The sequence below is a fragment of the Stegodyphus dumicola genome, chromosome 6, assembly GCF_044657685.1.
Source record: "Stegodyphus dumicola isolate Sdum_Otavi_A_Nest chromosome 6, ASM4465768v1".
Classification (NCBI taxonomy): Eukaryota; Metazoa; Arthropoda; class Arachnida; order Araneae; family Eresidae; genus Stegodyphus; species Stegodyphus dumicola.
Genome location: NC_140773.1, coordinates 53,957,596 through 53,981,890, shown reverse-complemented (window position 1 = coordinate 53,981,890; position 24,295 = coordinate 53,957,596). Strand labels below are relative to the sequence as shown.

The window sequence follows — 24,295 nt, the reverse complement described above, 5'->3', positions numbered from 1 at the left end:
CGATTCGTATTTGGGAGGGCCGGAGTTCGCATCCCGGCAAGGGCACTACACATTTTTTTTCGAAAAATTTTAAATGACAAAGCTGTTACATGACTGATGAAAGGTGTTGCATTCGTCACCATCAGGATTTGGTGACTGTATCACCTAACTGTCAGTTGCCATTTAAAAGGAGGAATATATAAGATATTTTTTCCGTCCTTTCCACGGTGCTTTCGTGGTGTAACTTGAAGCAAGATCGATGTGAATTCGGGAGTTCCGGAGTTCGAAACTGTCAAAGGCACTGCACATTTTTCACATTCCTGCATAGATATAACTATTATAATTCTATGACTCTATAAGATACTTTCTCCCTTCTTTCTGCATGCCTTCATGGTGCAACAGTAGCACACTCGGGGCGTATTCGAAAGGTCCAGGTTCGAGTCCCAGCGAGACATTGCTCATTTTTCATGTACTGCTGCTTCAAAATAATCTAGTGGCTTTACAGTAGCACTCGAACTAAGACAGGTGTTGGATGGTGATTCTTCACCACCAGGATTTGGCGATTGGGTGCCTTAATCCCCAGTATTTACTCCCTCCTTTCTGCATGCCTTTTGTGGTGTAACGGTAGCACACTCGGCGCCAGGTTCAAGTGCCGGCGAGGGCACTGCTCATTTTTCCTGTGCTCCTGCTTCAGAATAACCTACTGACTCAACAACTTGAATTTGCTGAACCGATCAAATGGGTGTATGGATATACAGATCAGATAACTGTTCCAGATAGCTCCATTATTGCAGAAGATATGATATATAACTTTCAGAAAAACTAAATATATCTATCAGTAAATTTACTGATATTTTTTAATTTCAAATTTTTACAACACATTTTTAAATTTCAAATTTTAAATTTTAAAGTTTTTAAATTTCAACAGTATCTACTCATTCAAGTATCTAGATTCTTGCCTCCAACTCTTCTCGCATCATTCGACCAAAAGACGGTTTTCTTGCATCATTCAAACATCTAGCACTCTTACCACGAAATCTTGGTTGGAATAGTTTCTATATCAATCTTGTATTGCTTGCAGTATATTCTTGATAAATATATCGGTGATACAGAAAACCTGAAAAATTTCAAAATTCTATTAAGCCGGATGTCGTCTTAAAGGTGATAATTTTAGATATGATAGAGATATTTCTGCATTATAAAGTGTAATTTATGTATAGCATATTTATACGAGAAACGCCACTAATTCTCATCGAGTTATTACTTAACTACGATTTATTTACATGAATAAAATGTGATAAAAAGTAAAGAATAATCATCAGAACATTATCTAACTGAATTCGCAATCGTTGCTCTTACTTGTCTGCGCACTCATCTAGGTAGTATATTATGATTACATAATTCAGTTACATTTGCATGGCAATTTGCTACGTAATTCGGTCATCCTGCATCGTCTGCCCTCAGATGGGAAGAGCAAACAGGGAAATTTAACATATAAAATACATTAAAATTGAAAATACTAGTATTATTAAACAACGAAAGAAAATACTTAAGTAACAGAAATAAATGAAAATAGTATTCAATCAGAATCTTCTCTTCTAAAAGCAGCACCTGGGAAAATAATAAAAATAAATATTAGTAATAATTACTAAAGAAAATTTGAGAAACTCCAAAGACGTTGATCATATCATATGATAGAGGTAATATATTCTAATGAACTGATCTAGGCTTTATAAACTCAGCACAAGAGCTTGCTTTCTTTGGTCCCTTGAAGAAGCCACATTTCTCAACATCATAAATGTCATTTGGCTTGATTTTTTCACGATCTAATGGTCCGATAAATTTGGGTTTATGTTTAAGTCTAGGCCCACTGTGTATGTTTTGCTTGTCACTACATCATGAAGTTATGGGATGGTTTATTTCGTAGACTGTAGATTTCACGATCTTTTGACTCATTTTCAAAATATGCTGCTTAGTTTCATAGTGAATATCCTCATGAATGTTGAAGAAACCTAACTGTATATCAGCATTTAACAGCTCTGTAATTGCGTCATGATTAGCAGATCTCTTTTAGTTCCAAACATGAGTTCGAATGCAGTTGCATTGGTACTCTGTTGGTTGCTGCAATAGAATACATTCTCATACAAAGCGCTTATCAGTTTTCCTAAAATTCATCTTTTAGATGTTTCTAAATTACTTCGTCACTAAAATTTGAACCAATACAGAAGATTTGCAAATCATTTAATAATCATACAACATGCTGATTACTTTCTGACATTATTTGCTAATGGTCGACAAACGCGTGCTCTGTAACACGCAATAATTCTTGGCGTACGACAAGCATCATATTTGCCAGGAATGTTTCTTATCAAATCAGGACTCTTAATACATAAATATTTACATTTTGTTTACTAGTCTCATGCTTCAAATACTGTGACTGCAGACTATTTCATCTAGCCCGTTCTGAGTATTGTGTGCAGTTGCGAAAATTCACTATTTTTCGCCAACATTTTATTTACTTGCTTTATCTGTCTTGAGCGTTTTGTGTAGATTTTCACCAAGAATTTCTATGGCTTTGTTTGTAAATAGTATTTCTGATGTAAAACATTTTGTAAATTTTCAGTACCTTAGTTTTCATATTCGGAACTGTAATTTAAATCAATATATCTCTGCATTCCTGAGGTAAAATAAATTACAGTCCACTTCAACATCATTGTTAAATTACTCGAATTTTATAAAGTTTAAAATATTTAATGATGCGTTAGAAATCGGTGTCCACATTTAAGGCTGCAAATACGAACAATATGTTGTCTTAAAATATAAATTTTTATTGTAATGCAGTTTTGTTCTCAGATGCTCAGTAATACGAGACAACCAATATTAACACTGTAATGGAAAATTTGGAGATGAATGGTTTCCGATATGCACATAAATATCCCAGCGCAAAACGTTTGCCTCATATTTCAATAACATCTTTCACTGAAGTGGTCAGTTGCCCTTGTGTTCGAAAAAGATAGCGAGCTCCAGATTGTCTTCAGATCAAGATTTGTCACAAATCATTATGAGAGTAAACCTTCACTCATCGCTAAAGTGTACATCGCAACGGTCTTTTTGTGTCCAGAATTATGTGCCTGGATCCACAAAAAATACGTAAGTTGCACTATTCTGTGATCTGTTCAGAGGGAAATATACCGTTGGTCGTCGAGTGTTCGTGAAAACTGTTTTTCGAGGTATGAACATACCTACGCAAAACACATTTTTATAGACGTATTTCCCATATTCTGAAATTCCATTTTTTTCCTGTAAAAACAACCATTCGAGACGTTATGCACACATCACCGTACGACATCTGTTTTTAAAACATTAATGATAGATATTTTTGAAGTTTTGCAAAAAGTGTGTTTTTAACTTTAATTTTGGGAAACGGTATAATTATGGATTGGAATATTTGGATTAAACCAATTGCTCACTTCCGCAGCATAGAGAAACGTTCGCGAAGAAAAGTTAAGAAAAACTGGTTCATCTTATTATATGGGAAAACCACGATGACCTTGCTCAATGAATTCGTTCTCAGAGATTTGAACCAGGGTCAATTACCGGTGTTACCGCTCGGCTATTGGTGGGCATCTATTTATGAATGGAAGGAGTAAGTAGTCATTTCCACTTATGTTGGCCGCTTATTGACATATTAATATGCAGTCGAAAACTTGAAATAGTTAAAATGTGAAACCATACATATTCTTTAGTTTCCAAATATAATTTAGAAAGATGTGTAAAAGACATTAGGTTTTTTTTTTTTTTTTTTTTTTTTTGGAAAGCAGGCAAGATCGAAAATTAGCAACTGTCTTCGCCCGGAATCGAACCACGGACTTCTGGAATACCCGCCCAGTGTGCAGAACCACTACACCACGAAGTCACGCTAGGAAAGCGGGAGAAATACCTTACATACTTCCCTTTTTAAAGGGCGACTGGGGTTTTCAGGGGAACCAATCATCAAATCCTGGGTGTAGGGAAACCTCATCTAACACCCTTTTAGTTCGGGCGCCACTGTAGAGACATAAGGTATTTTTTTGAAAGCAGAGAAGATGAAACATTAGCAACTGCCTTCGCCGGGAATCGAACCACGGACCTCTGGAATACCGGCCAAACGTGCAGAACCACCACACCACGAAGGCACGCTAGGAAAGCGGGAGAAATACGTTATAGATGATGAAACAGTAAAATTTCAGGAAAGGAGGAGACTTCAAAATTTTTATTAAAGTAAATTTATATTAAAAGGATAAAATCTCTGTTATTCTATATTCTGTATGTAAAGGAAATAAGTTCGTTTTATCTGTTTGCTTTTGAAGCTCTGTTTCTGATTTTACTTTATTCTGAATGTTTTTCAAATGAAAACTTTCGGCTTTGTAATATTTTTGAAAATTCAAAATCACTTTCTTTCCATTTCAGATTTATTGAACACCAGGCCAATTTTCACATTCTTTCAGAAGAACAACTGATGTTTTATTCCAATCTAGAGAAACTGTAAGTAATTCTTTTCTCTTCCTTAAAAATCTTATATCATGTTCCTTAGCAAAAGCTATGTAATATAAAAATAATAATTTTTTTTTTTGAAAATCCGTTCTGATCCCTCGGGTGAATTGTAGAGATAAAACAGCCAGTTAAACTTAAAATGGGATTTCTTCCGATTTCTCAGAAATTCTATTTCGATAAATACATACCAAATTCTTCAGTGAGAAATATATTGGACAGATTGTACACTGAAGAATGATAAATGGTTTTTGTATGTTTACTACAAATGCTTAATATATTTTATTTACAAAAGTTTTATAGTTACTTGAAGGATATGCAGTAAAAGGTTCGATACAAAAGTGGAAAACAGTCTTTGCTAAGGTACATATGTCATACTATTTTCGTTCAGATTTCTGCTGCACACACTATACATTATTTAGAGTTTATTTTTTTCCCCCGTAAAAATTATTTCACTTTCAAAAGGTTCCTATTTAATCTCCTGAATTAATATAGTCCAGTAGACTGGTGAACCAGAAAAACGCTTCGAATGATAAAACAATTGTGGTTATTAATGGTTTCGAAATGTTACGATCAATACGGTAGAGTTACGATATGCATCCGAACCGGGATAGTGGTTAGCGACGTTGACTGCCGTACCGAAGGGCCCAAGTCCGAATGCCGGAAAAAGGCATAAATATTTATAAATACATAGTGTATGTGCGGCATGCGGGCACTATGAATATGCGGCGAGCCGAAAGTCTTCTGTAGAGGTTAGCGGTAGCGGATGCGGGATGGAAGGCACTCGGAAGAGAGGTGAGAAACCCTCGGTATGCTTTGGTTCAAAATTTGGGGCGGAACTGAGCAAGTCGTACAGTCATTTCAATATTTAGATGTTTGCCTGAATTATATTTTAGCAGATGCATTGCATTGCATATGATTTTGTTGTTTGCTGAACAAAAGTAAACTTTGCATTGAATAAATGAATCATTAATACTTAATCTGTCGCAGGTCTAAGTACCAAATCTTTATTCTGTGCTATTCCACCAGATTAAGTTTAGAATCCCGAGCAAACCAATTAAAATCTAGTATGTGGGCTTTTAACCATTCCGAATCCGATTTTACTGGGTGCGTTGGCATGCTGATATCAATAGACCTATCATATCAGTATTGAATCAATGTTGTCAAAGTTTCTACATTTATTTATCAAGGATATCAAATGAGATTTCTTTATTAACGGTGCGTTCTTTAAAACCAGCCTTGGATTTTGACTATACCCTGTGAAACACTTCTACGAAAAATATACAAGTACTTAAATTGTATGCTGGAATATAGGAAGAAGCACGTTCCAGTAATCTTAAGGAATTTCCAAAAGGACCTTGACTTTAAGCCTTATGTGAATCTAGATGTGAATACTACAACTTACTTACCTAATAACGGTAGAAATGAAAGACACTAAACATTTCCCTTGATCTTACCGTATGTCCATTCGACAGACAGAATGAAGCTCATTGTGTCTGGATTCATCGGTTCAATGGTCCCATTTTCATCTTTTTAATAATCAGAGTGTAAAATATCCACGCCAGTCTTAGAATTCTGTAAATGTTGTGAGAAGGTGAGTAAAAAACAGGTGATGCGTAAATACATCATAGCTTCATGCAAATGAAGACACTTTTAACGTCAAAATGTGGTTTTTTTAAAAATTTGTTCTTAATGGTATACCATAACAGCAGAAAACACTTATCAAAGCAAAGCTCCAAATATGATGATAAAATCATTTTCGAGATATCAGATAAATAAAAAAAATTCACAAATTACAAAGGAAAAAATAATGATGAAAAATTCAGTCTGGAGTCAATAAAAAAAGAAAATTAACAAACACACTTGTCTTTAATAAAGTATATTTTTTCTTCAAAGCTCCGATTACAACGCTTTTAATGGCTCTTGAGAAATGTTCTTGTTATGAGAAAGCAACTTAATGATAGATATGTCTACGAAGATTAATTGCATCTCCTTCTTTATACGAAAACCAGTAATTGCATTTCCTCTATCATTATTGTATCGCTAGGATTTAATTTTAACGCAAATTCCGTGCCATTTCGTGAAGCAGGAAAAGCCCACACGAAACAACCTTTATCAATCAATATAGCCTTCCAATTTTTATTACATTTGTTTCGAGATACTTTTAAAACCTATAAATAGTTTGACCTAAGAAAAACAAAAATTTCAGAAGAAATGTCATTAATAAGCTTGAGTTAAAACAGTTTCAACTGTATTTTTAAAGAAATAATACAAAACACACGCTTCGTGGAAAAAAGAAGAAATTCCGAGTTATAAGGAATTGTATCACCTGAAAGCAAAATTAGGTGGATGTTTGCATATATTAAGATCGAACTGTAAAGTAATTACAAAAACATTGAAAGCCTTTGTGCAATTAAGAGAAAGGAAGATACCTTTTATTTTCCTTACAGAAATCTGGCTTAATCTTTTGTTAATTACTTTGGAAGGAGTTCTGTTGTTTCGTTATAAGTATCCAAAGGTAAAATGGGGAAAAAAGAAAAAAACTCGGTGTATTCGACAACTGTTCTTTGCTTCCTTGTACGAAATAAAAAGGAAGTATTGTAATCGCGAAAATTTTCGGGCAGCATATTTCAACGAAAATATCCATTTTGACCGCTATCGAATGCAATTTAACGATGTTTTTGCGTGATATCTGTACGTAAGGACAGATAAAAAGACTCGTTTCCTCCAAAAAAATTATAAAACTGCTTTAAAATTAATTCTGAAGAGAATTTTTCGTGGCATCTGTACGAACGTATGTACGTACGTGCGTACGTACATATCTCGCATAACTCAAAAAACGAGTAGCCTCAGAACGTCAAAATTTTGTATGTAGGACTGCTATAACATGTAGATATGCACCTCGTATTTTGGTTGCAATCGGCCGAACCAAAAGTATATAAATATTATGTGTATATATCCACTTTGTTAGTCGGTTCAGTGAGCTTAGTTTCTTTATTCTTATATGTTTGTAAATTGCGCAATTTTGCTTTAAAAATGATTAACTTATGTTGTCTCGGTTAAGAGTTTTATGCCTTTAGTTAACCTGCATGCAATAATGGTGTAATTATCAACAAAAGAAAAGTTTTGTAAGTGCGGCTAAACGTAATTTTTGATTATCATGGTGGCCATGTATGTTTACATTTGAAACTTAGCAGAAAAGTGGATTTGTTGCGAATCTAGAGAAACTAAGCTTGGCATTAACAAATATAACGCCACTTGTTCTAAGAATATCAAAGGAAGCGGTTTCACATTTAGGATGGATTTATAAACAACGGCTGCACCCAGCTCCATATTGTGAAATGTGGAAATCAGTATTCAAGTTTCAAATCAATGATTCAATACTCTATTATTCGAATTGAATAAGTAACCACTTTTATGCACTTAATGAACGCGTTGGAACATTCTAGATTTAAAAGGTTCTAGAAAATGCAAAACATTTTCCAATAAATTGAACATAAATGAAATATTAACATAGAGGAACTTAAAACCCTCTGGGTGGCCAAGGGTGTCGCTAAGAAAGCACAAATTTCCCAAAACTACTATGAGAACAAATTATTATTATTTTTTTTTATTTTAATGCAAAACTCTCCTGGTATTTCATACCTGGATTTGTTTTATTTTGATATATTGCCTTAATTTCTTTGACATATTTTAATATGCACGTATATATACGTTCTTACAGATATCAAAATAAATATTCTAAGCCGTATATATACGGCTTTGCCGCTTAGAGGGGTGACCTCGCATGTACTAATCTATTTTTGTCTTTTTAGCTATATTATTAAGCGTCATTTTCTTCACACAAAGGCTATATACAGTTCAACAGCCAAGTTACAAATGTTTAAAAGCAACATAGCAGTATACGTTTAGAATTCTCGATGCATCGTTATGTTGTGGTAAATAATTCTGTGTTTTTTTCAGTCTTTTTACGGTTCATCATGTCAATTTTCAGTTTTCTAAGATGGCTTTGCAATTTTTTTTTCTCTTTTTATTAGTAACGTTTAGTGTGTTTACTGTATTTATTGCCGCCAAAACGGGAGAATGGATAGTGACTCTGACTGTGGTACCGAAGGGGCCGAGTTTGAATGCCGGAGAAAGCATAGATGTTTAAAAATGCATAGTGTCTGTGCGGCATGGTGTACAGTAAATATGCGGCGAGCCGAAAGTTCTATCGAGAGGTTGCTGATAGGGAAGGAGGGTGAGAGACCCTTGAACCCGTCTTCCCCGGGGTCCTTTCTTTCAAAACTGCTGGCTTAGCTCAGTTTTTTTCAAAACTGAGCTAAGCTGAGCTGACGTAAAACTGAGCTGTCACCTATATGCTCAAGGCTCATGACAACGACAGGTGCATTTAACTCCTTGCCACGCTGAATGTTGTGGCCATGTGTTGACTTTTGTCGGGCAAATGATATTGGTAATAGCACAGAAACAACTTTATCTATACACGTTCTTGCCGTTTACGTCACATAAAATTCTATTCAACAGCAAAATCACAAAATTGTACATAATATATCGGTAGAATTTCTGACATACAGCCTCGCGCGCTGGAGGTAAAACTGTTTTATTCCATACAGTGTTGCCACTGCTCGCTTTGAAATCGTTGAGTTTCCAAATTAAAAAATCACTGAAGTTTTACAAAATGTTAAATAGATATTGAAACAAATTCGAAATTTAAAAGTCGGCCTTCCAGTTCACCATGTTCGCTTGGAGGACAATGTGTTTAATGTTTGATGTCTGTAAATAGCATCGTTTTTTTCACAATGCGAGAAGCATACTTCGTCATGTAGACTTTTTGTTATTTGATTTCTTTAAAAATAATGCAGGACTTTAATATTTCCTGGCGATAATTTGGAAAGGATACGCGGTTTCTAGTGATTCTTTGCAAAAATCTCATTTCAAGACAAGCTTTTTTTTAGGCTAAAAAAAGAAAGAAAGAAAATAAATCCGACATGATTCGCATTTTAATATCACACCAGAACATTTGTTACGCTTCTTATGGTCCCGTGGATTTTGCACTTTGCCAAAGGTCTTGGATTTCTCCTGCCTCACAAAACGTTTTCTGTCCGCACTTGTTCCTCATAAGATTCAACAGTAAAACCAAAAATATTTTATAAGCAGCATATTTTTAGATATTCCGATTGTGTGCTAAGTTTTGCCGTTTCAATTTTTTTCAGGGACTTCTCAGTTCATCAAATCGTTCAGTTTTCCTGACAAGATGACCTATACAGCTTTTTGTATTTTTTATTTTAAATGATTTTTATCCCACTTAGGCCACATAAAATTCAACCCCCGATATCATAATATATTTTTAACGGCATATGTCTGAATTTACCGGTTCAGTGTTAAGTGCTGCTTTTAATGTTTTCCAGTCTTTACTCAATTCATAACACTAATGTTCAGTTATCTTTCTAAGAAGGATTATACAACATTTTGTGTCTTTGTATTGCCAACATTTTGTAGTTTAACTTTATTTATTTAACAATCATATTCTTCTCACTTACACCCCATAAAATTCAACAGCAAAATCACAAAATATTTAAAAGAAACATATATTGGGGAAAACGTATTTACGTATTCGCTGTCTGTGTTTTTAGGAGTATCTTGTATGAATTGATGTTCTGTGACTTAAAGTGTATAAATAGATTACCCATTAAAACAGCATTTGCTGCTAATCCGACCATTTTATATATGCAAAGTATTTAAAAGGGTTTAGAGTTTCATCCTTCATTAGCATTGCCGTTTTGCTGATGCTAAACATTGCAAATATTCTGTTTTTCCAATTTTTCTGATGGCATAAAGAAAAATCATTTGCCGTCACCGTTATATTCTCACATTTACACATTACCAGAAAACAAATTGAGAAGTTAAGGCATATGAACATCAGTTCAAGTACCAGGTGAAATTTACCCACATAACGAACTAATGCAAATTCTTATGATTGCAAAATTAAAGAAATTTATTACATAATTTACAATTTGAAATCTTAGATATCATATGTGAAATTATGTTTAATTGATTAATCCTATTTGCATCTATTAACAGATGTGCATTTAAGCAATTTTAATTTTAAAGAGAAACAGTTATGCCACATTTTTTGCGAAATTGACTGACTAGGTATTTCGTTTGTGATGAAATTGCTAAAAATAGAAAGTTCTGATTTGGAAGAAAATGGTTTTTAGACTGAAGTGCGATTTTGAAATAACATGGATTGTGTATTTTCATTGTGGATTCTTTCACTTCCTTTGTGGATTCCCTTTCTGCGGACACTTTTCAGAAATTTGTTTCTACGGAGAGGCGAACGGACTTACTGGGGCAATCACGGAAAAAAACCGGTCGAGAGGACTGGTGGACGGATTTGTTTTGGTTTATTCAGATTAAGGCAAAACACGCTAGGGCTATCTGCCAGAAGGGGAGTTATGCCTTCGGGGAGGACTTTCTAAGGGAAATTGGCTCGTGTGAACATTACAATTGGGAAAACCAGGAAAACGCACATGGATGCAGCCTGTTCGCGGGAATGGAACCTTGGACCGAGCTATCGGTGTTCAGCGAATTAACTGCTCGGCCGCTGGTGGCCGAAGGAATGAGATAAAGGCTGAAGGAAGGGGGAAAGGAAGGATTATCGAGGAAAAGGAGTTGTGTTTCTGAGGAGAACTGTAGAAGAAAATGGTTTTCCACACAATGTAAATAGCAATGTATAGTAATTCCTTTTTATATGTAAATATAACAAAGATGTACATAAGAATACCGTAGTATTTGCTCGGAGTTCCTAATATGATAAACATACCTTTAAAAGAACCGAGACTCGGGTGATGAATCGTAGATTATTTCATAAATTCTTTTAAACAGGCTGTTAAGTTTTGTTTCCTAAACATTCTTCTCTCTAGAGAGAGAAAATCTCTCCATAGAATTAATTCATCTCTTAAGTAATTTTATATAAGAATTTTTAGCTGCTTATTCCATCTGCATTCTTTGCTAGATTTTAAAATTATGTTTGTACATCCTCCATTTACTAACTATTATAATTATTTTATTCTTTACCTTGTTTTATGTGGATGAGGCTGCTATTATTTCTCAAATGTTTCAAGGAACGACTCGTAAAACTGAAATATTTGTGAAATTTAAAAAGTGGTTTCACATGTGAATAGCATTTACTATCATTATGATTAATTACTGTTTTAAATATATTCTGTATTCTTTACTATGAATCACTTCTTCAAATTCAAATAAATACTGATGAGATACTGATACGTAATATTAAATTCAAATTAGCATTATGAAAATAAATAAACAAAGAAAACAAATACTTTCATAACTTTCTGCCGCTAACGTTTGGTTACAGAAACGAGTATCTAAAGTTTCGAGAAACTGCTCAAAAAATCAACTATTAGATTGAATTAACATATTCTTACGAATTTTGTACATACATAGGTAATTTTGGTGAAATTATATGTAAAACTGTTGTATTTCTTTTGTAACATGAAAATCTAAGGGAACGAAGCTTGCCGAAACAGTAGGAATACAGGGCTAATTTTAACTTTGAGTAAATGGTTATTTCGCTAATTTGGCGAAATATCGCCATATTGGCAACGGTTTTGGCGATTAAATGTTTTCGTCAAATTTGGCAAGAAACCTCCAAAAGTTACCGAACTTGGCAACATTATGGCCTGGCCCTTATATTGTAACGATATCTTGTTGTGATACAGATACGTAACAAAATTACAAGGATTGAATTACGATATCGTAACCAAATTCATTTAGCGAAATATCGCCATATTGGCAACGGTTTTGGCGATTAAATGTTTTCGCCAAATTTGGCAAGAAACCTCAAGAAGTCACCGAACTTGGCGATATTATGGCCTGGCCCTTATATTGTAACGATATCTTGTTGTGATACAGATACATAACAAAATTTTTACCACGAGCCCCCCCCCTTTCTTTTTTTTTTTTTTTTTTTTTTTTTTTTTTTCTACCATAAACTGAGTTCAAACTACTAACAGACTTGGTGCGAATTATCGCTCTTGTGAAAAGAACTATGTAGTCTTTCTTAAGAAGGTTTTTAAAACAAACCTCTTTATTAAGTCACACCCGGATAATAAATGCATAATTCGTGCTTACACATCAGCCAACCACTTCTGGAGAAATAAATTAAATTCAACTCCAAGTCTGGCAACCAAAGGCTACGCAAATGATTTAACGCGGAGATAGCTCAATTTAAATGTCGGCAACTTTAATACAAACCCGAAGAATATAATCTTGTCTGAGTTGGCTAAAGCAAGTAACTTGGCCTCGAAAGGGAGAAATACGCTTTTCTTTTTTTACAATCCAGTAACCACGGCTTAATTACTCAATCTAATTTGTATTCTGGTAGGCAAACGGAAGAGAAATGAAAGTAAAGATCTAAACCATAAAATAACTGGTTAGATTTAACATAATGGAGTGTTATAAATTGAGTAAGCTGATTTTTACACGTCATAACAAATGTCTGGTTTCTTATTTGGATGCTTAGCTTCTGCGTTCATGAAGCTGAGTAATGCACCATGTTTCCTTGGAAATTCAAACTATTGCGGAATTGCAGCAGACTAATAACTGGCGTTATGCCAATTAACTTCACCTGAAACATAAAAATAAACCCCATAGGGAAAAGTTATTAAAACAGAGAATTCAGTATAATTTCACATTTTGGGGTATACTGTAAAATGATATTCTTTCATTTTTACAGCCAAGAGTTTACCTATATTATATGCACCAGAGGTACTTCAAAATAATTTCGTTAAACCTGTAGTTGGTTCTTTCTAAGATATGATAAAACGGATAAAACACAGATACGGATAAAACATATTCCAAAAATAGAAAAAGCTCATAAATAACAATAAATGTGTATGTAACTGGAAAGAATGAAGAGGAAGTTTTAACTTCTTTTACATGTAAATGACTGTCTATTTATTCATTAAAATCAACCTTTCACGAATTTAGGCTGTCTTTGAATTTCAGCAACTGATTTGAATAAACAATATTCAAGCTTCAGACAAGTCTGAATAATGACATTCTCATTTGCATCCAAATCTGACATATTAATTATTCAAAGCAGTAATAAACATGTAAAAATGACGAAACTTTTTATGATGTTACTTATGTATTTTTTCTATGTAGAATAGGCCCGGATGTGTGCTGATGCAATAGCCTTACAACTCATAATGGTAATCACTGTTATACTAAAGAGTGGAAATGTGTGTTGTATGCATAATGAATATTTATGACGCACCTGTTAAATGGTTTTCTCTGACTGGTTACTATCAAGACAATAATTGTATTGCGACGGGAATTTCTATTTTTTGATCTGCGACAGAAATTATTTTTGTACATTTAGAGACTTTTCTAAGGTTTCGCAGAGAACAAATTGAGACAGTGAATTATTATTATTATTATTATTTGCAATTACGCTCAAATGTTTTAAATTAATTTCCACGTTTTGATTTTTATAACGATGCTTTCTTTTTGTTTAGGCTACCAAAAAATCAAAATTTAAATTTTGACCACATAATATTAAAATGGAAGAATCTTACGATAGCAAGATGACAGGTTCTGGTGTATAAAAACTTCTTTTTCTTCAGCTAGATAAATTCATAGTTCATTACCTAACAGAATTCACAAGCAACACCAATTTACCCTTTCTGTAAATTTATAAAAAAATTGTTGCAGCACTGTATTAGAATACAACAAACATTACCTTGAAAAAGAAAGCTTGTGCATGTACAATTAAATGTAACAGAAAGCTGTTTATTTTTGTGCAGACATTGGTCTCTGTTTTTTAATATTACCATATTTTTACTATATTATAATTATCAATAACAATTTTAAAATATTATGTAAGGAATTTTTGACTGCGTAAAACCTGTTTGAATTTGATGTTACATAGTATACAATCAATGCTTTGTTACCAGTTCAAGCTTGCTCTTTTGTTTTCTAATAGAAACCAAATTTAAGGGTATTATTATATAGCGTACATGTCATAAGTTCATGAATAATTAAAAATATAGAGTATACGAAGAACAGACGAAGTTATGCAAATAATATGTTAATTAATATAATATATATATAAAGAATTGGATTCACCGTGAACACTCAGAGCAGCTGTGATTCGAAGCGTGATAGAGAGTGCAGAACGGTATTTTCCATTTCGTTGTATCTCTCCGAGTTCCAATGGTGATGAAGGAGAAGAATGTTGATCTGCTAAGCAGTAGAGGATTTTGTTTACTCTCTCGATAATATTAAGTTTTAGAGTTTGAAACAATAGTTTTCCCTTCCCTCTGTGTCCTTCATGACGTTTTTAGAATAGTTATTTAACTTGATAATTTCTAAACTATTTCAGATATTTTAACTCATAGGTAACAAAGTATCATTCGTCTGAAACTACGGACGACTAATATGGACGATTATCTATATGATGAAATAGAAATATTTGTGCAGACTTGGTTGTGGAAAAAATCTTCTGTGATGGTTAAAGATTTTTATTTACTGATGAGTTACCGAAAACCATAAAGTATCAGTTCAGATCATAATGGACCCAATTCGATGTTTTATTAGAAAAAGAACCATGTGCTTATACGGAATACCTTCATGTGTAAAGCTTATGGTAGGAAAGAGAACTGCGAGAAAGGAGAAATCAAGTGTCATAACACAGACTCAGCCCATACGCTGCCAGGATATGCAGTTAGCCTTGATTTTTGTGATGAGTGCCTTTTATTTGATGATATAGCGTTGGTACGGGATTCTGTCATCTGTATTGTACGGAAATCCGAGATGGTGGTTGGATATCAGTAGACAGCTAGTCAGGTGATGTTGGAGAATTTTCGTATTAAACCAAATGTACTGGTCTGCATTACTTAGGCACAGTTTATTAAAATAGGCTGGAAATGAGCCATGATCTGTAATATATTATGTTAGCTGAACAATTTAAGTACATCTTTTATTACTGACTTTGGGCAGGAATAGATAGGCTCGATGACTTTCCGGTGCATGGCCCCGTTCGTCTTGAATTTGCTAAAACTTCTAATTTGCTATTGCACTTTAGACAACCAAATCATCTCTTTTGAGGTGACAATATGGTAGAAGCAGATGTAGTGAATTTCCTTTGATGTAGCGAGCTGCCTCTTTTACCAGTGAATCTGCCCGGCTCATTTCCTTTATTTCCGACTTTTTTCTTTATCCATTATAGGTGGAAATTAAGTTATCTGAAGAGCCGTAGTTCTGTTTGAATGTTACCTTATTGAATGAGAAATGTGGACGGCCTTTAGGATGGTATATATCACTGAGAGGCTATCGCTGTAGAAACTGGCTTATTAGTGTCTGTTGTTTAATGTACGAATTACTGCCGTTTTTAGTGAGCGCGCTTCTTGTTGGAAGATGCTAGTCTTGAGTGAAAGTTGTGCTTTCCATGTGTATGATTCTTGTTTATTAGAGTATTGAACAAAGGCACAGCCATTTCCATTATCTTGGCTTGAACCACCAGCGTAATACAGAAACTTCATTGGAAGTGGTAGACTGTTGTTGCAGATGTATCCGGCTATTGCAAGCTCCTCTGATAGACTAATGAATGCGCAGCTAGTTGCTCGATGCTTCATGAGGAAGGACCATTTGTTGTGGAGCCGCGTCTGATTCCGTAATTGGAGAACGGTCTGTTGTGTAGCTGTTATTTATGTTTGTATATGCAGTGGCATGAGTCCTGCTAGAATATTTGCTCCAGCTGTAGACATTATACGGTAGGCACATGTAATATCAATGGCAAACGATCTTTGGATGCTTATAAGATGTTTTACTTTTCTACATTGCATTGGTGTTGACCAGATTGCCGCTGCATAGGTTAGCAGTTGTTGTGTACAGGGTTTTTTGTAATTGTGGATTCATGCTGCACTTGGCATCTTGGAATTACCAAAGTTTGTATGTAATTCTTAGCGTCCGATTCTTGAGGTCTATTATATGTGGCTTCCATGTAATACTTAGCAATTATTACTGTATCACGCAATTCTTAGCAATAATTAAGGTGTCTCTAGGAAATTCTCCATTAATGGTGTTATTGAAATGGTGTCCGCCAAAAACATCGCAGAAAAAAACATCGCGGACAAAAACGTGCGAAGAAAACAACGCAAAGTGGAATCTTCGTGATACGAAAGATCGTGGGAGAAAAGAAAGCAAAGAGAAAACATCGCAGTTCTAAAACAGGGTGGTACAAAACATCGTGATCCTAAATAAAGCGGTTCAAAAACTTAACAACATAGTTTAAAAACATCGCCGTCGAAAATATCGTGGTAAAAATAAAGTACCTACAAAAATCATCGCATGATGATAACATCGCACACATACGTTTTCAGGTTTTAAAAGTTGTAAATGCATGTTCGTATAATGATTTGGGAGCGAAAGAAAGAAAGACGGATTCCTTTACTTCTAAATTTTTTATTTTTGAACGAACTAATAAATTTATCCTTAAAAAGTAAGAAGGAAACTCATGCATTTAAAAATTGAAAATGAGGAGAAAATTAGTGCAACTTATAGAACTTAATTTTAAATGTATGCAGTTATTTAAAAAAGGCCATTAATAAAACAACCTTTTTTTTAAAAGTTTTACTGATATTTGTTTATAAAAAATGCAATCTAAAATGCTTAGAAAAAGGAAGATAAATAACTACATGAGGTAAACTCTATAAAAATTGCTTAGTTAATAATCAAATTAGTTTCTTTCACATTTGTTAATCTGATATTGGTTTAGTGAAAATTATGCATTGTTTTGTCTCCTTTTATTCTTAAAATGTCGTTAACATTTTCAGGTATAGCAAGCAATAAATGTTTTGGATATCGATTTGTTAGTTATGACGAAAGTCAGTTACATAATATGTCAGTATGGGATTTCAAAAACACATGTGTGCGATGTTATCGTCATGCGATGCTTTGTAGGTACTTTACTTTTTACCGCGATATCTTCGACGACCATGTTTTTTAAACCGCTTTATTTTCGACCACGATATTTTGTACTACGATGTTTACTCTGTGCGATATTTTCTTCCACGATGTTTTGTACCACAACGTTTTCGTCTTGCTTTGTTTTCACCGCGATGTTTTAGTCCGCGATATTTTTGCCGCGATATTTTCCGCTGTAACCATTGAAATTCAGGTTCCACAAGGACAGGTCCAGTACACGAAACTTGTGGGCAATCTCTATCCTGTATTTTACTGTTATGTCCATCAGAAGGTGTTGTCTTTAGCTTAGGTAATTATGGGAAAAAACGATTCTGGTTTAAAAGTTCTAGATATAAAAGTTATGTTCCTAAACTCTAAAATATATTTGAAGAACAAAGATTTTGTCACTAAATTTCTGAAAACTAATGTTGAAAAGAAAGAAAAATGTGAACAGTTTGTAAATTTCGGTTTCTACAACTCAAAGTACATTGTAAAAATATGTCTTTTAGCTAGTTGAAAGATAAAATAAGTCGGGTGTGTGATAAGAGCAGGTAGGTAGTAGCCCATATCTGAGAAGCTTATAACCACGGATATCAAAGAATTCCCTAAATCCAAAATTCCTATAAGTAGTGCTTTAAGAATTTTTAATTTATTATATGAAAATTTATGCTGAGACGTCTCGGGCAAACCGAACTTACCAAAAAGGAGATCCCGAAGATCATTCTATGGACTGGTATTAAAGAATCAACATTTCAAATTTTAAAACGATGATTATGTGAAGTGCCGAAATTTTATGCCCTCTGTAGAACAAAATCATACACAATCCAGTGTGATTTTAGTTCTCATGGAATATGGATTTGTCCAGCGAAGGTAATTTTCCCATTATCAGTTTTGCCAGACAAAAATTCTCAAATGTCAGAGAACGGGTCTACTACTGAGCGCCAGGCTTGTGTTCTTCTTAAAGAAGCTCGAATGTTATTTGTTTGGATCAAGTCCTGAACTGAATACTGATCTTAATACAGCCTTGTATGTTCAAAAATATGCACAGCGGTCTTCCAATACTGGGTACACAATATTGGACGAATATTGGGTGCATAATATTCGTCATTGTCGTGGAGTGTAATTAAAAGTGCTGATAATCTTTTAATGTTGCTTGCTGAATGCAGTGCATGAGAAAATGTTGTCATTATATTTACTTCAGAACAGGAAACATGAAAAGTCAGTAAGACTTCGCTGAGATTTGAGCCAGCTCTATCATTTGCTAGCTGGACGTGCTTCCCATTACATCACAAAGTAATGCAGTAAGGAAGGAAAACGTTATTTATATTATTCCCTACTTATAAAAAGACTGAGGAGGTGAACGTAAGTCAGGTAAATCTAGGTGAGAATGATTTATCATCTACCATGCTTTAGTTTGGAGCCACTGTAGAGCGATTTAAATTTTTTAGAATCCCAAAATATTAAAAATCAACTACTCCACGGGTGGTATTCTAACTCAGGACCTGCCGAGGCTAGCTCGAAGTCTTTCTAATTACATCTAGAAGGTATGTGTTAAGGACCAAGAAAATTTTCACAAATTTGTACACTCAATTTATAGCATTATTAAAAATATTTTGAATTCAGAATTTTACAAAAGCTACTTTTCAACTGTCATAAGAATTCAATGCTTATAAATAATTCAGTGCAATAGTTAGTGTTTTTTACTATCTTATACTTGCTCAATAGGATTATTGTTGTATGCATGGATTTTTGTTTTAAAAAAATCCTTTTATGAGAAATGTTTCAATTCTCTTGTGAACTGAGAATTTATTGCTCAGCTAAGCGTTTTATCATATACTGATTTCGATTAGATAGAACTAAATAATATCAGCAATATTATTATTGGATTATTCATGTATCATCTTACTATATATTATGTTTCATTTATATGGAAGAAAACAAGTATATTATTTAGTAATTATTATTAACATCATTAAGCCTTTTTTTTTATAAAGTAATGAGCTCACTTGCTGGTTCATATGTCATATTTTGCCTGTTTATGGCGGAGGACAATCAACTGAAACGGCGTTTCATGTATCCCTCCGCCTTCAGACATTCAATTTCTTCTTCCTCACTTTTAGCAAAGAAGAAAATAAGGAACAGCGAAACGAAGTTAATTTGAATTTAGCTTTCTGTTATTTGATAGGATGTTAATAGAGCGCCCTACATTAAGATCTGCAAATAGAAATATATATAGATGATGTAAATCATTATTCTCCAGAAAAACATTTTAAATTATTAAACTTAAGCAAAAAATTCCTATTTCTTACAGCAAAAAATCATTAACACAATTAATCACTACCTAGATACTTCACTCAAACCGGCGACCCTTGTAGGTTATACAGGTTAACCCTAACATAGGTTAAAGAGGGCGCTAAAATAAAGAGTATTAATCACACACTAGGACTAACATTTGGTGGCAACAGTTTGAAAACTGAAACGGACATTTATAGTGAACCAACGCAAAACGAAAACAATAGTCCTTCAAGGACAAAGTCCCTTTGGACTAATAAATAAATTAACAGCTTTTAGCTATTCTTTTTCCCTTGTAAAAATAGCCATGCAGAATATTTTTAGAAAATAAACAGTACTTTAAGCTTGCATTTTACACATGCTTAACACAATAATTCATTCTAGTTCTGTTGCAACACTGGAAAGGTACTCCTCTATTATCAGGACGGGATTCAGAAATATACAATGAAACCTCGAGATACGAGCATTTCTATATACGAGAAATTCGAGATACGAGGAAAGTATGAGCGAAAAATTCGTTTCTAAATACGAGCATTGACTCGAGTAACGAGCAATGAGCCAGGCTGTTGGTATGGGTGGGGCTATTTCTCTATTCGGCTCAACTCGGGGAATCCCCTCGTCAGATCACTCAGTGTTCTTTTATATACGTGTTTTTGCACTTATAAGTTGATTGTTTCTTACATTTAACGAGAAAATAATTATGTCACGATGCCTCTCAAGAAGGTTGTTGACTCAGATAGTGCTGCGAAGAAAAATAAGGAGGCCATGGCCGTTGATATTAAGAAAGAAATCATAGATAAATATAAGCATGGTGTAAGAGTGACGGAATTGGCGAAGACTTACGGCCTTTCGACATCGACAATCTGCACTGTTCTAAAGAAGCAGGAAGAAGTTAAGAAACTTGATGTAGCCAAAGGAGTAACCATTGTTTCCAAGCACCATCAAAAACTCCTAGAAGATGTTGAGAAGCTGTTGTTGGTGTGGATTAACGAGAAGCAGTTAAAAGGTCGGTGACAGAAAGTTAAACTATGGTTATATTATTTACCAATGTTATTTATTAGGAAAAATTTACTTTTATGTTTATATTTTTGAGGGTGTGGAATGGATTAACTGAATTTTCATTATTTTCAATGGGAAAGCTTGTTTCATACATACATAAAGAATATACACATGCACACACGAGCACCTACATTTAAAAATGCATGCATATACACATACATTTCTGAATCTGGTCCTGATAACAGATAAGTACTTGCATGAATTATAAGATTTACATTAATCAGTTTTATTAGAATTCTTAAATGCAGAGAATTTCATCTTCACTATCCGAAAATTCAGTTTCATCTCCAGCTGAAACTATATCAGGACAATCTCATTTATATTATTCCCCTCTAACAACTGAACATTTTATAACCTTTTCTATTCCATGAAAAATAATGCTACATTAAACATATATTTTCTAAATGTGAAAATTTTAAGTTAACTTATAAACTGTAATCATTCTTAAAAAAGTTTGATTGAAGCAGACTTTTCCTGTGAAAAAGTAATATGCCGTTCAACAACATGATTTTACCACATCAAGATATACTGAATGAAATTTTCAGAGGTGTTTTATGTGTACGAATTGTATAAATAAGACTACCTACCTTTTCTTAAAAAAATGTTTAGTAAATACTATGAAGAAAATTGGTTACATTATTTACAGTTCAGAATTAATAGAAAATAAATAATTTCTTAGCTTATCAGAATTTATTTTTGTCACATTCATAAACGTACTAATTTAACGTCTGATGTCCTTTCTTTCCTTCGACTGCTGTTGTTTCGGAATATGACTTTTCCGATTGCTATCGGAGCTAATGAACCTTGATGATCTTGAATTATTGAAACCACCTGTAAAAGTGTTTAATTCTTATGTTACAAATTAATAAAATTTCTCGGTAGGACTCGAAGCTTAAAACAATAATTCTCGTAGCTCTGCCCTGAAGGTTGTGGTCTGCTCATATAAATACTCTTAACACCTTAGTAGTGTATAATGACGATCGTAACCATTATTTACGATCTCTCATTTAATATTAACTAAATCGAGTTAATTTTTTACATTACTATTACGAATTTTACGAGTTGAGAATTATGTAAATCTAATTACTAATTTGTCAATAATTATAAACAGGTTTTAGCTCCAAGTCATTCTTTGTCTGTATGTTGTGAACTATGCATGTTAATGTAGAAATTAAGGAAATCTTAGAAATTAACTATCTTAATATGGTGTATGTGTTTATCTCTCTACGATGGTACGGAATTAAGAATTTTAAACTGTTTTTATAAAATAGAACTCAGTTGCTATATATTTGAGAAAGTGAAGAGAAATATAAGAAATGACATTAAAGTCCAGTAATAAACTGTTCACTTGTGAAGTCTGAGAATTCAATTCTTTTTCCGTTTTGTACTCGATTATCCAGCTCCATTTTTTTCCATATAACACTTTTTAAATATTTTTGTATAACACTTTAAATTTTTGTACGCTCAATTAAATGTGTGAGGGTCAAGATTCCACGTTAATATTACATGCATTTCAAGTGTATCATTTGCTTATTGAATAGTTTTAAAATTTGTTTTTGTGATTTTGCTTATTGAATACTTTTAAAATTTGTTTTTGTGATTTTGCTTATTGAATACTTTTAAAATTTGTTTTGATAAGATTTACGCTAATTTTAAAATATGTCAGAAATTATTTTCCAGAAATCTATGTGCAAATGTACCAAACAATATGTATACTTAAAAGTAATAAATGTCTAAGAAAATATTCAGCTTGGATTTCTAAGAAAATTTTCTGTTACTTTGAGTGTACTGTGAAGAACACTCGAAGTAACAGACTTTAAAATGGGATGTGGAATACTGCTCCAAACGATCAATGATCCAATGATGGAAGGGAAAGGAAAATGTGTTAAGAAGTAATTATATTAAGAAGATATATATTAAGAAGAAGTTAAGAAGTTCCATATATTAAGAAGTTCGCCAAGTGAATTATTCTTGGCGCAAACTGAAAAAATGTGCCAAGCTAAATTTTTGAATTTCTCCGTAAATTCCGCATCAAATTTAGAAAATTTTATTCATAATATGAGTCCTAGAATCGGAATATGGAAAAACTGGTACGTTATTTCAGAAAAGACCCATTTTGTATCTACCTATGTTAGAACGATGCTATATATAAATATAATATATATCCTAAGTCGCGCTTTTGAGACATGAGAAACGCAATTTGGATTTCGATAATCGGCCCAGTAGAAGAGAAGATCTAAAACAGCCCCTTCCTTCTTTTTTTCTTCAGTGTAGATAGCACAATAAAAAGGGGAAATTTTAGAACTTTACTTGCAGAAGCTGCGAACTTCATATTCGCATGATGTATGAAATCTCCCTTTGTTTTCATTATAATCAGCACTTTGCTGTGGGCAAAGAATCTGTAGGGAGACCTTACAATTATTTGGCTGTAGGTCTCCATACTAAAGTAAAATTAGCCGTTCCAACTTCTCGAGATGTGTGGACCTTTCTTATTGCTTACTTATTTAACCTGTTTCTTATACTAATGAAACTTTTTTTAGCACCAAAATTGTGTTTTCTTTCCTTGGTATTGTGAGGAGCAATAAGCAAAGAATCAATCACTTGGAAAGAAATTTCTTTGATAGAAAGAACTAGTTAGAAAGGAATGATTTTGTTGTATATTATTTTTCCCTAATTGCTAGAGCGAACTTAAAAGAATTCTCCAATATTCCTTGAACTAACGCCCAATATTATCTAATAACAAATTATTATTTCTATTTATTAAGACGACATTGATTTGATTTTTCCTTTAAAACAAATCACTATAGAGGTTCTAATCTCCAAAATCGATAAGTGAAGAAAATAAAAAATAGACATAGTAATTAATAATTAATAAATAATTAAAAAGCAATTAGTCTTGAATTTTTCCTCAGTCAGAAACAATGTTAGTTTTATTTTAATTAAAGATTATTCAACTTGTCTGCATGCAAAATCTTTAGTATTAAGCATTTATTTGTTTCCATCCAAGTCCTCTCCATAAACATCTGTTTAAAGAGAGAAATGAAGTATTATTTAAATTATTTCTCTGATTAGTTTATTTTGTTACAAAAGTATTAACCAAATTAGCTGAATTACTGAAATATAAAATTAAATATAAATGCATTCGATGTTTGGCGTGCATTACAAACACACATAAAAATAATTTTTGGATAGAAAATTAATATATTTCACTTATATTGGCTATATTTACAGTAATTTATTATTTTGTTGTCATTTCAGAGCTTATTATGGATTTAAACACATAAATGTACTTTTCGTATCATTTATTTTTTATAATAAGCTCATTTTTGAAATTTATAAACATAAACAGTTCAAATTTCTCAATTTATGCTACACTCATGTCCATAAATTAAGGATAATTCGGAGTCACGCGGAAATCGAACTCTAAAATAAATATATCACCTGT

General features: G+C 33.2%; 1 protein-coding gene and 1 long non-coding RNA gene across 2 annotated transcripts in view; one reads left to right on the top strand and one right to left on the bottom strand.

Annotated features, from left to right (window-relative positions):
- The window catches only part of LOC118204971 (BDNF/NT-3 growth factors receptor-like), a 722,804-nt gene that overhangs the window by 398,647 nt on the left and 299,862 nt on the right, over nucleotides 1–24,295 (top strand). The window contains exon 2 of the mRNA XM_085818323.1: nucleotides 4,429–4,503. Coding sequence (XP_085674449.1) covers nucleotides 4,429–4,503 — 75 coding nt within the window. The remainder of the gene's footprint in view (nucleotides 1–4,428; nucleotides 4,504–24,295) is intronic.
- Nucleotides 850–24,295, bottom strand: part of LOC146996745 (uncharacterized) — a 75,711-nt gene continuing 52,265 nt past the window's right edge. Inside the window, exons 2-3 of the long non-coding RNA XR_015041641.1 lie at nucleotides 5,967–6,084; nucleotides 850–1,096 (exon numbers count right to left, since the gene is read on the bottom strand). This is a non-coding gene — a long non-coding RNA (uncharacterized LOC146996745). The remainder of the gene's footprint in view (nucleotides 1,097–5,966; nucleotides 6,085–24,295) is intronic.